Raw genomic sequence first — 14,645 nt, forward strand, 5'->3', positions numbered from 1 at the left:
CTTTCTTTAGACAGTCTGAGTATCTTGTTCATAAATAAATTGCCTCCCCGAGGGATGCCATTCACTCTTAGCTGTAACTCTTAGAAGCAGCATCAACTCAGAAGCTCCAAGGTACCAGTTCTCTTTCTTGGTTCTTCCATAAGTTTTCACTTGTTTGCATTCATTTCTGCTTGTCTTGATTTTTCTTTTTTATATATATATAACTGCAGAGTTCTGGTCTATGTATTTGAGAGAAAACAGCCAAAATTGCCTTCCTTCCTAAATAACACTGAAATTGATCACGTTATAATTAGTCAGACAAAGCTCTGATATATTTGATTTTAACTTCAAAGGTACTTTAATTATATATGGAGGCGTTTTGAAAGAGTGTCACCATGAATCCTGATTCAATTTGTATACTTTGTCATTTGGTGTGATAATGATTCAAAGCGAGTTGCTTATAAAGGATCTAATAATCCCAATGGGAACCATCCCAGACAATGTAATCAGCAACTAAAAGAAAGACATTGTTTGTGGTCAGAAAATGTGCTTTCTTTATATCTAAGTACCTTGTTCACAAATAAATTGCCTCCTCGAGAGATACATACCATTCACTCTTAACTGTAACTCTGGTAAGCAGCATCAACGCAGAAGGAGGTTTCGAAAGTACTAGTTCTTTTTCCTTGTTCTTCGGTAAGTTTTCACTTTTTTGCATTATTTCTGACTGTCTTAATTCTTCTTTTGTATTTAATTCTAACCGCAGAGTCCTGGTCTACTCTCATCAAGCAGAAATTTTAAAAGGCCCAAATGAAAATACCGTAAAATTACGAAAGCAACGAGGGTCGTTACCTTCTTTACTTTTTTGAGATCTTTACTTTCAGGAACTGATGACCAAAAAACGTTATATCAAGTTGATGAGACTCAGCTCCTTTCCGAAATAGAAGACAGAAATTCATGAAAACAGTTGTTAAAAAATGAGATAAAATTTCTCTGATTTGAGAAGTGTACGTCTGCTGAAATGTGGATGAATGATTCGCGGCGGCCGTGGACGGGCGCACGAATGCCATATCTTGTATTTCTTACTATAAGACTATCAAAACTAACAAGTGAGTAGTTTGCCATATCTTGTATTTCTATGAAATTATAAAATCTAGTTAACTAAAATGGCCATGATATTTAGGAAACACCTCTTTTCAAACTTTTTGATGATTTAACTTTAGCATTCTAGACAGGATCATGGACCGGATTGTGTATATTTCCGTCTTGCTGTTCCTGATCGTGAAAATGGAGGCTCTTGGAGCAGATGGTAAGTGATTTATTGCGCACATTGATCACCCTTCCATTGAAATGATTTCGAAGAAAAGATGACTAAAATCTTACCAAAACGCTGCCACCTGTTACCGTTTTATTGACGAAACCATCACAGGCTGTATACTATATTACAGGGGCTAGTCTTCGTAAAATATCGGATCACAGCAAAAGCTAAGGGAATGTTTGCATCCGTCCCCCACCTTCCCTTCACCCCTTGTATCATGGTGGGGGGTTGTAACGTCCGACGAGCAGGGTACAATATCCCGTCTCTCAACCAATTAAAATATAGTTATTTTTCCAAGTATGTAATAATGAACGTAATTTAATCATTCTATACCTTACTCATCAAGTTCCAGATCCCGTTGCCTTTTTCCCTCTGAATGTCAAATATGGCACCAAGGAAATCAAAGATCGATCGCCCCAAGGCGTCCCCACTGGAATTAATTTGGCCCCAGGACCTGACGGACAAGCTGACGGCTCTTATGAGTTTCATGGAAATCAGGATAGCTACATCGAGTTTCCCAACAGTGAAGGGGGAGCGTTGGACGTGTTTCAACACTCTATGACGATGTTGTGTTGGGTGTACTCTGACGGCACGGACGGGCCTCTGTTCGTTTATTCTCCAGACAAATACAACTTTGGAGTTAACCTGTTAGTATATCAAGGAAAGCTTTATTCCCGCTTCCGATATCGAGATAATAGTGCTCCGAATCGTTTCTTGTGGAATACGCCCATAGCAGGTGGATGGAAGTTTGTCGGTGCAACCTACGAGCGTTCTTCTGGGGAAGCAAAGTTATGGGTCGATGGAGTTGCGGTCCAGACGGTAAATATGGGAGCTGGAAATGACCTGGGTACACAGTCTAATGCCAGAATGGGAGCTAGTTTTCAAGAACACTTAGGTTCCTTCAAAGGAAAGATCACCAAGATGCGAATTTATAATGTTGCTTTGACGCAGGAACAAATACAAGAAATCCAAGGTAAGAATGTGTTGTTTCATTTCTCTTCAAGGCATAAAATTAAGCTGAGAAAAGATTGAAAATGTGCAAGGAAACTTTGACAAAAACATGTGCAGTTTTGACCAAGAGATAGCAAATTCCCCGTCATAATGCTAATTTCAATTGTTTATGTGCTATATGAACTGTGAACTATATGTCTTGATTGTGTACTTTCTTCCCATTTTCTACTTTGTAAATTATTTATGATAAATACCCTTAGTTCTTGCTTGTCTGTGGTAGTGATCAACTCAAAAGCCGAAGCCACCTTTGATGAAAAATAAAATTCGCGTAACTGACCAATTATTTTGGGTTTTCGAGTTGGCCACTTTCACTTACAGGAATCGGGCATTTACTTTACACAATGTATAAGTAGAAAATGGCAATACTTGTCAAAGCAAGTTAAATTTGGGTAAAAATCGCATCTTATGTAAACTAATGTAAACAACTATAATTTGAAAACTTGTCGCACTGTCGTTTATCCCCTTTACTTAACTTTTCTTTTCTGTGTTTTTTTTTGTTTTGTTTTGTTTTGTTTTTTGTTTTTTTTAAATTAAAATAAAAAACGCTGGGTTTTTTTTAAATAAACTTTAATGGTAACTTCTTCCTTTTTCCATAAGGAGTCGACATGCCCTTGGACAAGAAGCCGTGGGAGGCCATGGGATGTTGGAGAGAAAAGAAACGTGACAAAGCCTTGCCGCTGTTCCTCGTCAACCTACGAAAGAAAATTGACTGGTCTGACGTCGACAAAACCAGTAAGTCCCAGATGCTGGTCATTCTGTGCTGTCTTTTCTGTGATGTTTAATTTTCTTAGGAATTGCAGAAGTTTTAAACTATAATGGAACACGTTAGCATATTGCAATAAGGACATTTCCGTTAAATGTACAGAGCAGGAATGATAAACTCTTCGTGGCTCCCTTTCCTACCAACTGTCAGCACCTTATGTCTTAAGTTTAAATTACGGAAGGATGATACCAATTCATAAATTTGTGTAACTAAAGGCAAAAGCTATGCGGTTTCAAAGTTTTCTGTCATCATATTCCGGAATAAGAATGAGCGGAATAGTTGTTAAATTTCTCTTTTTTAGTAATTTGTTAAGTTTTATGTGCAAACGTTCACTGACACATGACACATGACACATGACAATTTAAGAGCCATTTCGTACTCTAGTAACTCCTAAAACCTCTTATGAGGGATTTCTCATCATCATCATCATCATTATATGCATTCCTATTCCAGAATAAGGTCAATCGAACGCACTAGCCTGAGTGAAGAATTTTGCTGTGTGTTCTTACCTTGCAAGGTCTTTTATAATCACGCTACCAGGGATGAAAAAATACCAATCTTTGTCATAATAATAATAATAATAATAATAATAATAATAATAATGATAATAATAACAAAAATAATAGATATTCTGCTTGCTAACGACTTGACGAACTCCGTTTTTTGCTGCTCTATTCGGTACGTTGAGATTAAAGCTAATAAAGAGACGCCTTTTTCGTGGTGCTGGCTCTTCCGAAATTTACCAGATTTATTATTTTTGTCATCTCTCAGTTGACACCTGCTATCAGGCTGCAAAGAAGGCTGGGAAGGAGTACTTTGCCCTGACCTTTTATGGCATTTGCCGGGGAGCTGACGGTGACTCGTACAAGAAGCATGGGCCAAGCGAGGCTTGCAAAAAGGGAGTGGGCAGAAAAAGGTCTAACTTCGTTTATAAAGTATTGGCATAACTTGGTAAGTAAGGCTAAGGCTAAAATTTAACAAGGCCAGCAAAAAAGACCCTTTGTCGCTTAAATGAAATCATGCCGCCTTGTTATTGTTAGATTCCCTAGCTTTCTCCTGTCGTGATATGGTTTCAAAGTTCCTTGTTCAAGGACCAACACAATGGCAAAGAATGATGCATCATCATCGTCATTATCATCGTCATTATCATTATCATCATCATCATCATCATCATCATCATCATCATCATCATTATCCAAATCATCATCATAATTATCATCATCATCATCATGATCAGTCGTCATCATCATCATCATCATTATTGTACTCGTCTTCCATGTTCCTCTCGTCAGCTCTTGTTTCTCCTGTTAAACATTAAGTCCCAGTAGTAAGCAGCATTTAATTTCTCCAATCATTACCACAAACAAGTCATAAGAAAGAAACACATGACCACGAAAGCTAAAATGTGTTGATGTTCAAACAAATTCCTCCAACTATTGCCATGAAAAACAGGAAGATAATAGTAAGGTGAATATGAATGTTGATATTGCGTAACGGGGGTGGGGTAATCCATAATTCTATTCAAGACCAAAATATATTTATTTAATTTTGATAGCTTTTGAAGGCAAAGGCCACACAACGATGATTTCTTAGATAATCGAAGACCTCTCTTTACCATCCTTTAATCCGTTGGCTTATGAAATTCGATGCTAATTTACTGTCAGATCTAAAACATCTAAATTGTTCCTCTTTTTTAAGTTCAAAGTCCCAAACCCTAGTTCACACCAAAATGGCCCAAAAGCCATTCCCTTGTAACTACACATTCCGGCATTGTTTATGTGAGGGAGCGCCCCCAGGGGAGCTGTAATTTGGGGAACATCTTGAAGCACGGGATCCGACGAGAGGTGGGAAGTCATCTGCCCAACAATTCCAGGAAGATCGAGCTTGACACAAGAACTTCGCGCCCTTGGAAGGCCGGCAGTACTAACATCTGTCAGCTATTCCATTCCTTTTAAAGGGTAAACTATGCTAGGGTTTTTTTTTGTTTTAAGCTTATGGTAGATTTATAAAAGTGATGTTCCTTATTTTCTTTTCTTGTACAGGTAAACGGGGTTAAATGAAAACTTCACAATCTGGGAAGACAAAGAATTTAGTGTCTTAGAATTTCAATTTCATCTCAAATGTGAATGTCGATTTATCTCCGTACAGGTAAAAACTGTACACTGTATAAGAACAAGGTGATGGGTTCCTCATAAGAAATAAAACTGAGAATGTGGATGCCGTTTCTTGTTTTGATTGTTTGTTCGTTTGGTTTTGGCTTGGAATTCTTTCAAACCCAAACCAGTCCTGAGTTTCACAGGTTTGCCCGCGCTTGGCACCAGTTTCCTTAAGTCCTCCCGCGATTGAAACCGGTTCCCCGTGATTGGCGTTACAGCAATCAAACATACTACGCGTGCGCAATCGTGACCGCTTTGTAGCCGAGAAATTCAAACAAAATATTTGAGAAAGTTGGTTTGCGGTTTGCTTCGAGCTAAAAGATAAGGCCGTTGCCTAAAAGTTAAGCTTTGAACGTCGAGTGCCGGTAAGAAATCTTGTCTTTGTTTACCTCTATCTATACCTTCTCTCATCTCGATTTGCAAGCGGGGAAAATTTGTCTCTGAACATCGAGTGCCGTTAAATGGCCACTGTGTTTCAGATAACAGTTTGTTTTGCCTTTTTTATTGCAAATATCTAATTTGCATGACGGCGATAATAGAGCGGCGTAAGTAGTAATGTATAAATTCTCAAGAATATTTGATTCATAAATCGATGAAGCGTTCACTACCGCCGTCTCGAAAGTCACTGAAGCTGCTAAGTCGTGCGCATGCTCAGCCGTTTTGCCGCTGTGAAGTGCTTGGCATCATTTGTTTATTTTCCCGCGTTTGGCTCTTGCGTCACGTTTGTTTGTTGAGTTCTGATTGGTTCATAGTTTTATTAGTTGTAATGGGTCAGATATGAGTACTTTGGTATTGGTTATATTTCAAACCTTGGTATACCGCTCTTACAATCCGCCTAACCAAGCATCTAATTTCAAAACAACCCAATGCTGTTGCAAGGTCAGGCATAACAGCCAATTAGAATCTGATGCCTTTGATCATGACGCTCCAGCCAACAAAACACACCGCCTTTTAATATAAAGGCAAACCAAGGGTCCTTGGCCCGTCAACTAGAAAAGGGAATTTACTCAATTAACAACAAAACAAAGGGCTTTTTAGGTCGCTCTTTATTTACCGTACACCTTGGCTAGGCTAATAAAATGAGAAATTACTTCTACTGTTTTATAATTATAGTCACTTTGAGGGGAAACTCCTAGGGATTTGACCAGTGGATTATAACTGGCAAAAACAGTCTTATTTGAAACAAAAAACTTAATAAGTTTAATGGCGCTCCTGTCCCAGACGTGTCTTTTTTTAAAACAAATTAAAATATTTAAACTCCAGGTGAGATTCAAACCTTGGTATACCGCTCTTACAATCCGCCTAACCAAGCATCTAATTTCAAAACAACCCAATGCTTTTGCAAGGTCAGGCATAACAGCCAATTAGAATCTAACACCTTTGATCATGACGCTCCAGCCAACAAAACTATAAGTTTTAGTTTTCAGAGAGTTTTAGTCTGAGTTTACCGCGAACCGCTGGAGGTCACGTGACTAGTCTTCACGTCACGTTTGAGGTTTTCGACGTGCGTTTTCAACGTGGAAAGGCAGGTTTTCACGTATGTCATTTACCTGAAAGCTTTTAGGGTATAACTCTTGTTTTATCTCACGTAATGATACAAAAATCTTGTGGAACAAGTCTTTATCCATAAACAGAGGCAAAAAATTCGGGCGAAAAGCTAAATTTGGTAAATCCAATTGGATCTTGAAAACAAGTGTCATTCATGGCTGCTGATTCAAAATGGCGGCCGTAAATTTGCAAGAAGAACTAAATCGAATTATGTTTGAATGTCGAATCGCAAACGGGTCATCGTAAACCGCGATTAGAGGTTCGCGGTAAACTCGGATCTAAAACTCTCTAAGAAGGGCTAACGCTCGAAATGACAGCACTCCAATCTCTACGGTACACTCTTAGTTTACCTTCAGTTATCAACTCTGTTGATAAACCAAACATTTGTTTCTACTCCCCACCGACGCAACACCACAGTTTCTTTACAAACTCACCCCCTTATCCCTAAAGAATTTGTAGTCAACACCTGTTTTACTGAAAACTTATTGATTTTGTGATTGATAATAGTATTCACTGTAAGATTTCACAATCTTTGCTTTAGTGCCAATCAGCAGAAACGCTTTTTTGTCATATTTAAAGTGACTTTGTTGACTGCAAGCCACACAGGAAGTCTATCCAAATCCAAGTAAATACAGCTATTTATTTCCTCACCATTATTACTTGCGAAAGTGACACTAGTATTTATGCATACAATATTTGTTGCCAGTGGCTACAGATTTCAACCATTTTTGTCTTAAAATCTTAAAGCGGATATGGATTTAACATTTACAAACCAGGTCCCAGTTGTTCAAAGAGCGAATAACTTTATCCAGTGGATAAGTCGCTATCCAGTGGAGCAAATGTACTCCAACCAACGCTTCTGGCAAGTTTTCCACGCAATCCCATACTTAAATTTGACATATGCTTCTACTCTATTCACAAATTTTAGGATTATCGGGAAAATACTGCACACATTTTAACTGCCGGATAGCAACCTATCCAGTGGATAAAATTATCCGCCCTTTGAACAACTAGGGCCAGGTCTGAAAACTACTATGGATTTTAGGGGTCGGATCTGAAAGCAAGTGATGCAGATTACATATTTGGCACCTGGTGCTCACAGAAAATTCCGTGGGGTACAATCTCCCCCAGGGGTAGAACAACAGCCTCTAATGTGATACAGTCACAGGAGGGTGACTTTCAACGCCAATAGGTACACTTTGTACATGTACATTGGTTTTGTTAACAGACGCATTTTCTTGAGCGCTTGTAATTTCCTCTTGAGATACATTATTGTTTTTCTCTGAGGTGTTAGGGTAAGCCACGGAACTTATTCCAAGCGTGCGAAAACTGGAGCTGCTCCAGAAATGAACAACAGCGTCGCCGATATTACTTTGGAACGATCCACATTTCCAAGGAAGAACGCGCAAAATCTTGTTCCTAAAATCGCGATTGGTACTTGAGTAAATCACTGGATTTAACGCCGAGTTGCCGTAATGCAGCAGCTTAATGGCTAATGTCATTATTGGTTTAACATAGAAACCTCGGCAAAACATCACGAGAATATTGATGACGAAAAACGGTGTCCAACACACGATGAACACCCCCATCACCATTGCCAATGTTTTCGCTGCTTTTATCTCACGCTTGAAGTAGAACGCTTGGCGTATCGGTTGAATGCGGCGCACTTGGCGTATGGCTGCAAGAAATATGCGCGAATACGAGTATAACATCACTATTAGAGGAAGAAGAAACGAAACTACGAAAACAAGGACGGGGTAATATTTTCCCCCGTGTAGATTAATAGTGGCAATTACTATTGAGTACGACCAGAGGCAGATTAAAGCTATTATTGCGCGGGTCTTGGTTATGATCTGCGTGTAGCGTAGTGGTGAGGTTATAGCAATGTAGCGGTCACAACTTATTGCGCATAAGTTCATGATTGAAGCGGTGGAGAAAAGTATATCGAGGCAGCGCCAAAACGCTAAAAGCACAGGATCACAAGCCGTGCTGTTATTAATGCAGTCGTTTTTAATGACCAGCCAAATGGGTATGGAGACGGCTGCAACAAGAATATCAGTGACCGCCAACGACACAATGAACACATTCGTAACACTTCGTAGATTTGTTGAGCGATAGAAAGCCACGCAGACTAAGGTGTTCCCTAACAACGCTAGCACCATTACAAGAACGAGTGCCACGGTTGAGGCGGCGACAGCTGTAGTCGTAACAACCTCAACTTTCATGGTCGAGTTGGAAGGTGCGGCTTCGCCCATAGCAAGAAACAATACCATTATGAGAGGTCTGTATTGATGTAATCGAACCATGGTGAATCTTCGGTTGGTCGCTACTGCAAATCACTTTGAAAGAAATTTTATCGAGTCCTGCCAAACTCAGCTCGAAGTGTGCATCACTTGTCTCTGAAAAGATTCAAAAAAAAAAAAAAAAAGATTGAAGGTAATTATTTCTTTCGTGGTAGAAGTCAGTGTTGGAGCTGCTACTGTCACTGAAAACTTTTGCAAAAGACACAACGAAAGTAGTAAACAAACTCTACCAAAGGCGGGACAAGAAAATATTAATTCAATTAAATTGAAGTTCACAAGTCCAGTTTCTAACCTTATAGAATTTCCTCTCGAATCAATCGCAACGAGTTGCCAAGCACCGAAAGCAGATGTCTTCCAAGACTAAACGTACAAATTAAACTTTGAATTCTACAGACGCTATAAAGCAACTCGCTCCACGAAGAAAACCAAAATTAAGGCCGATCCAAGTGATCTTTTTTAAGACACATTTCATTTCATTATGAATGCATCCTATCTTTGTTTAATATGAATAGCAGCTTTCATCTAGTTGTTGATTTTTCTAATGCCTCTGTTTGTACAATGGCCTTTCCAAGCAATTCAAATTGAACGTAATGAGACGTATATTGCAGTAGAATTTAAAAAAGGAAAGAAATTTTAAAAGCAGCGTTGAAAGCTAACTTGACAAAAGCAAATGGATATGTAAAACACGACTTCAAACGCGTATCTTTTTCAAGTAATTAATCGAGTGTTGTTTTTCACAAGACTTTCTGAGTAAAAACCAGAAAACTCGTTGTTATATTCATTATCATATCTACTTCCTAAATTGATTTATCTCACTTTTAAGCCTGATGATAAATGATTTAATTTTCTGTGATTATACATATTTTTCGAAAGTTCTTTTTCACATCCCCTGTGTTTCTGAGATAGCAGTTGTCATAGCAACACTAGAAAATATCAAATAACCATTATCCTGTAACATGAAATTCTTGAAACAGAATCTTTTTTTTCTTAATTCGTTAGACAAAATTCTAATTTTGTTTCGAAGATACAGGAAGTTTTGACTTTTTAAGCACCAATGATTATCTTTTTTGCAAATCTTAACGAAGGCACAGCCAAATTAATAAAATGTGACGAAGTTATTGTTATTATCATTCAATTCTGTGCGCAGATTGGGATGAAGGGGAAAGTGATAAAGGCTGTCAGTTTCTCACAAAGATAAATTAATTGTTTGCTCTGGACAGGAAAGGGTTTTTCCGTCAGGATATTGAATAGACGTGTGAAGCACAATTTCTGCAAGCTTGGATAAACATAATGACAGCTAGTATGTGCGGGAGATTGGCACATACAAATTCATGAAGACCACCCGAAGTTTTCAGACAGTATTTGGATCAAAATTCCAAATAGCCTCGACGATTTCAAGGAATGGGTGTTTTTGTTTTTTTTTTTGTCATCTTAAAATTTTCAGCCATTTCTACGAAAAGAAAAAAGCTTCTATATATCTTGAAATTGCCGCCAATTTCTTAGAAAGTCCAGCCATTCAACAGGACTAACCACGCTATTTTTGAAAAAGACTGAACATAGTACATTTGACTGGACTCGCCCGTTCCCCATAATAATGGTTAGCCATAGAATGGTATGACGATGATGCCTCCAGAAAGTTATTCCATAGATTTCTAATTTCGACTAATTAATGTCATAAAATCTACCAATAATCATTCTACGTCTCATGTCTCTCTTGGCGGCCAAGCCGCCATTGACGTGGCAAGCTGTATGGTAAACGGAGCGAGCAGGCAACGAAAATAGGGGAGTACACCCACCTGCTCAACTACCAACAAACATGCAGACCTGCAGAAAAGTAAGGTTTTAGAGCAACAGTACATCACTGCATTGGGGATGAGAAGATGATCACTTTTACAGGGCCATAAACTGGTGAGTTTCGAGTTTTCAGAGGTTACAACACCCCTAAATAAATGTTTCTACTTCAATTAGTTTTCGGGGATGGTTTAATTTCACTATTTAAATACGTATAAAAATAATCTGATAAAAATCAAACGAGAGCTGAAAATTTCGACATTTTCTTTTTGAAGGATCCCCTCTGCCTCCCTACCCCTTCCCGGTTACTTCCCAGCAATCTTTGCGGGTATAGTCTGGTGCCGCCATGTTGTTTGTCTGCCGTGGCTCAGAAGTCTTCAGACGCTATTCAATGAACGTAAGGTTGGTATATTTTAGTTAGTTGTTGTTATCTAAAGCTAGTTAAACCACTGTAAAATGAACGTCGCCTAGTGCATACGTCGTAATTTTCATGAGCTAAACGGCCTTACTCTTATTTGGGTCGGTCATCACAGAGGGAGAGGAAGAGGGCATTACCAATTTACCCCGCTAAATTCAAAACAAGATTGATGAACAGAATCATTGATAAGCTAGAAATAGGCAACATAAGTGATGAATTAGTATAATCAAAGGTGTTTCAACGTATTAATGAGGTCTCCTTGCAATATTAGGCAACTTTGTTCTGGGTGGGGACTTGCCGCTGTTGCCACAAGTCGACCTTGGACGCAAGAGAATGCCCCTCAGCAAAGTATAAGTTTGTCTTGTCTGTGTTTGATTAGTGACATTAGTGTTCAACTACCATTCTCAAACTCATTAATAATTTGTGAAGAGAAAACAAAGGAAATCACTACCGTGAAGGAGGTTTGGAAATGTGATCTTAATTATCATAAAATTTTGTGAACTTTTGCTTCGAATTTCTCCAAGAATTATCAATAGTTTGAGAAGCTATATCAAACACTCAAAAGAATATAAACATAATATTTGACGAATTTCAACTTCAACTACTGCCAGTCTCTCTCTGACAATTTGAGCATTCAGCTCATTCAGCATTCATTGCCGCGTAATATTAGATTAGCAATTGACTTTAGTATGTTCAAATCCCTGGCGAAACGCCACTTCAAGCACTTCTGTACGGAATCCCATTAATAATAGTGCGTCTCTATGTATTTTATTAGTGTGCAATTTTGTATTTTTTTTTCTGTTATTTGTTTATTTCCTATTTAACCAGGCCTCTGTTTAAACTAGCTATGCTAAACCAGATTTCCTGTATAAATAATAAAAAAAGAGTGATGTGGATGCACTTTTTTTTGCTCCAATTTGGTTCTTTCCCTAATCTCTGCATGATATTCCCCGCCTGCTTGACTATTCATAAATGGACTCAATGTATCAAAGCAGTCTGCATTCAAGTGTCTGGGACTTTCTACCGCAAGATCAGAGTGTTGTCAGTTTGAGGCTACATTAATTTCTGCATTTTTGTGTTGTTTCCTTTGACAAGAAACATTCCTCCACATTCTCTCTGAGCTACGGGAAAAAACATAGTTTAATGGCTTTAGCTCCCACGAGTCTCCTGTAGCTCAGTGGTAGTGCATGTTTTCTTCTGGTGAAAAACAGGCCTGGGCAGGTGGTTTTTCAACACTGCCTGATGAGACTGATGAGGATGAGATAGAAGACCCTAGGAATTACCCCCCCCCCCCCCCCCTGCTGCATAATACTAATTACTATTTTATTTTATTTTTTTGCAACATTTTACCGCCAAGTTATTTAGAGTTAGACTTAAGTAATTTTAAGTACGAAATAGTTTTAATAGAGCAGTTTAGTTCTCTAAGGCCACATAGCCTACGCTGTGCGCCCTATATGGTTCATGTTTAGCATTCTTACGTTTTACACTGCATAAAAATAAAATAAAAACAATAATAATAATAGTAATAACCTGAGTGGCATATTTTCCATATCCTCACTGGTGTATGAGGGTATTGATGACCTCATTTCCGGCTTTATCACAGTTGTTTGTACAAACAGTCGGCGAAAAATGGTAAGCGATAGATTTGTCTATGTAATGAAAAGAGAATTGCATGGTGGCTTGAAGATATGAATTTTATTTTCTCGTGTTAAAAGCAATATTTAACTCACTCGATTTATAGCAAACAGGACCATTATGTTTAGGTTCCTGTTAACTAAAAAATGTTTTGGGGTTTTTGAAATATGACACCAAGTGTTCGTGACACGTTCCCATTCGTTCAATTACTTTATCAATTGACAGATTGAAAGAAATGTTATGTTATGTAATTGTACTAATTGAAAGTATGATTGTGCTCAGATTGATAGCACTCTGGAATAAATCTGTCTTATCCAGCCAACCAATGAGTGTGCTGAAATTCTTTGCAAGTTAAAAAAAGATGAATACTCCATGCACAGAATCTCTCAAATAAAATGAAGAACGGTGGCTCCATTTGCTACTGCGCATGCGTTCTGGGCATTTCTCAAGAACAAGAATTCCCCCCCCCCCCCACCCCCCCTTTCTCCCTTCCCTTTTATCAGCTTTGAGCAAACAGATATAGGTTTGTTAAAACGAAAGTTCAATCTACCGTACTGAAAACGATGGTGACTGGTACATTTATCTGTTATTCTTAGCGTTAGAAAATCCAAAAACTGCATTCAAATACCGGTAGGAGTCAAGTTTAGCCGAGTACGTTTGAAAAATCCATTTCGTTTATTTTTTTTTTTCTGGTTTCAATTTACTGTGCCGAAAAAGATGGTGACTAGTTGCTTTACTCACAACTCTCGCAGTTCGAAAATCCCCCCAAAAAAACTCATCAAAACGCACCGAAAATTGCTTAAAACTTTCAAACCTAACAGCAGAATGTTGTTAGCGCAGGGACGAATTTTGCAAAAATGCCATTAGTACGACGAATGTCCTTATTGGTGCATAAGGGAAGGAATTTATCATGTCACTGTGTTCAGTACCAAGTCTTGTATTTATAGAACTATATAGATCATTTTTCCTTCCTTGTTCATTTTAAGTCCCCCCCCCCCCCCCCCCGCCCTTACCACAAAGGCTCATTTTGATTTTGCATGCGCACTTGCAAAGAACGTGCAAAGGCCCTGTGTAAAAATGGCTGAATTGTAATATTCTTTTGTTTGCATTCAAATTAGCCTTACTAACTTCGTTCTTGAATACAAAAATTAAAAGAATATCTTACCCTGAACCCTGAATACAGACAAAAGAATGTTAAAATGTCAGCCATTTTTGCATGTTGTCTATTAATTTTTCTTTCTTCAAGTTCAAACAGCGGCGCGAAATATTTCTTGCATTTCTTAAACGGTGATTGGCTTCAGTTTCTAATCCATATTCATAACGAACTTGTGAGCAGTTCGTGGACCTGTGAATCTTACGTTCGAAAGACTAGCTTAACGGTCCTCAAAAAAAAGGAAGAAAAATGATGGAAAATGGAGGAATAAAGCGAGGCAATAAGATACACAAACTGAAGGTGAGTTGTGCTTTACTAGTATTACATTAAATTTGCTTATAGCGCTATAAACGAGCAAAAATATGTTGCTTAGCTGACTGAACACGTGCGCTAGGCTTCACTTCTCGATTTAAGCGTCGATTGAAACTACTATAAAACAGGGGCTTCTTGCCTTGTTATAGTTAAAACAGCGTCTTTGTGGACGTTATATTTGTCTCTTTTATAGAAGTTATAGAGAATGTGTTGTCTGGGCAAAACAAGCCATCATCCCGGGGCCATCATTCGTATATGCTT

General features: G+C 38.3%; 2 protein-coding genes across 3 annotated transcripts; one reads left to right on the forward strand and one right to left on the reverse strand.

Annotated features, from left to right (window-relative positions):
* The first annotated feature begins 586 nt into the window (after positions 1-586).
* Positions 587-5,288, forward strand: LOC146449403 (uncharacterized). 2 transcript variants are annotated; one of them, XM_085101328.1, is made up of 6 exons: positions 587-672; positions 1,200-1,285; positions 1,641-2,267; positions 2,903-3,037; positions 3,840-4,019; positions 5,111-5,288. In XM_085101328.1, the coding sequence occupies exons 2-5, from the start codon at positions 1,216-1,218 to the stop codon at positions 4,013-4,015; spliced, it is 1,008 nt and encodes a 335-aa protein (XP_084957454.1). In that variant the 5' UTR covers positions 587-672; positions 1,200-1,215; the 3' UTR covers positions 4,016-4,019; positions 5,111-5,288. The 2 variants fall into 2 exon arrangements, with proteins under 2 accessions (XP_084957454.1, XP_084957452.1); XM_085101326.1 differs by lacking the exon at positions 587-672 and having other exon boundaries at positions 1,103-1,285.
* Positions 5,289-6,704: 1,416 nt separating this feature from the next.
* LOC146449404 (histamine H2 receptor-like) lies at positions 6,705-9,621 on the reverse strand. Its single transcript, XM_085101307.1, has 2 exons — positions 9,368-9,621; positions 6,705-9,171 (listed from the first exon to the last, which is right to left on the reverse strand). Exon 2 carries the CDS (start codon positions 9,076-9,078, stop codon positions 7,921-7,923), a length of 1,158 nt encoding a protein of 385 aa, XP_084957433.1. The 5' UTR covers positions 9,079-9,171; positions 9,368-9,621; the 3' UTR covers positions 6,705-7,920.
* Positions 9,622-14,645: the final 5,024 nt, after the last annotated feature.

The sequence above is a fragment of the Pavona decussata genome, unplaced genomic scaffold (assembly GCF_977016875.1).
Source record: "Pavona decussata unplaced genomic scaffold, jaPavDecu1.1 SCAFFOLD_602, whole genome shotgun sequence".
NCBI classification, from domain to species: Eukaryota; Metazoa; Cnidaria; class Anthozoa; order Scleractinia; family Agariciidae; genus Pavona; species Pavona decussata.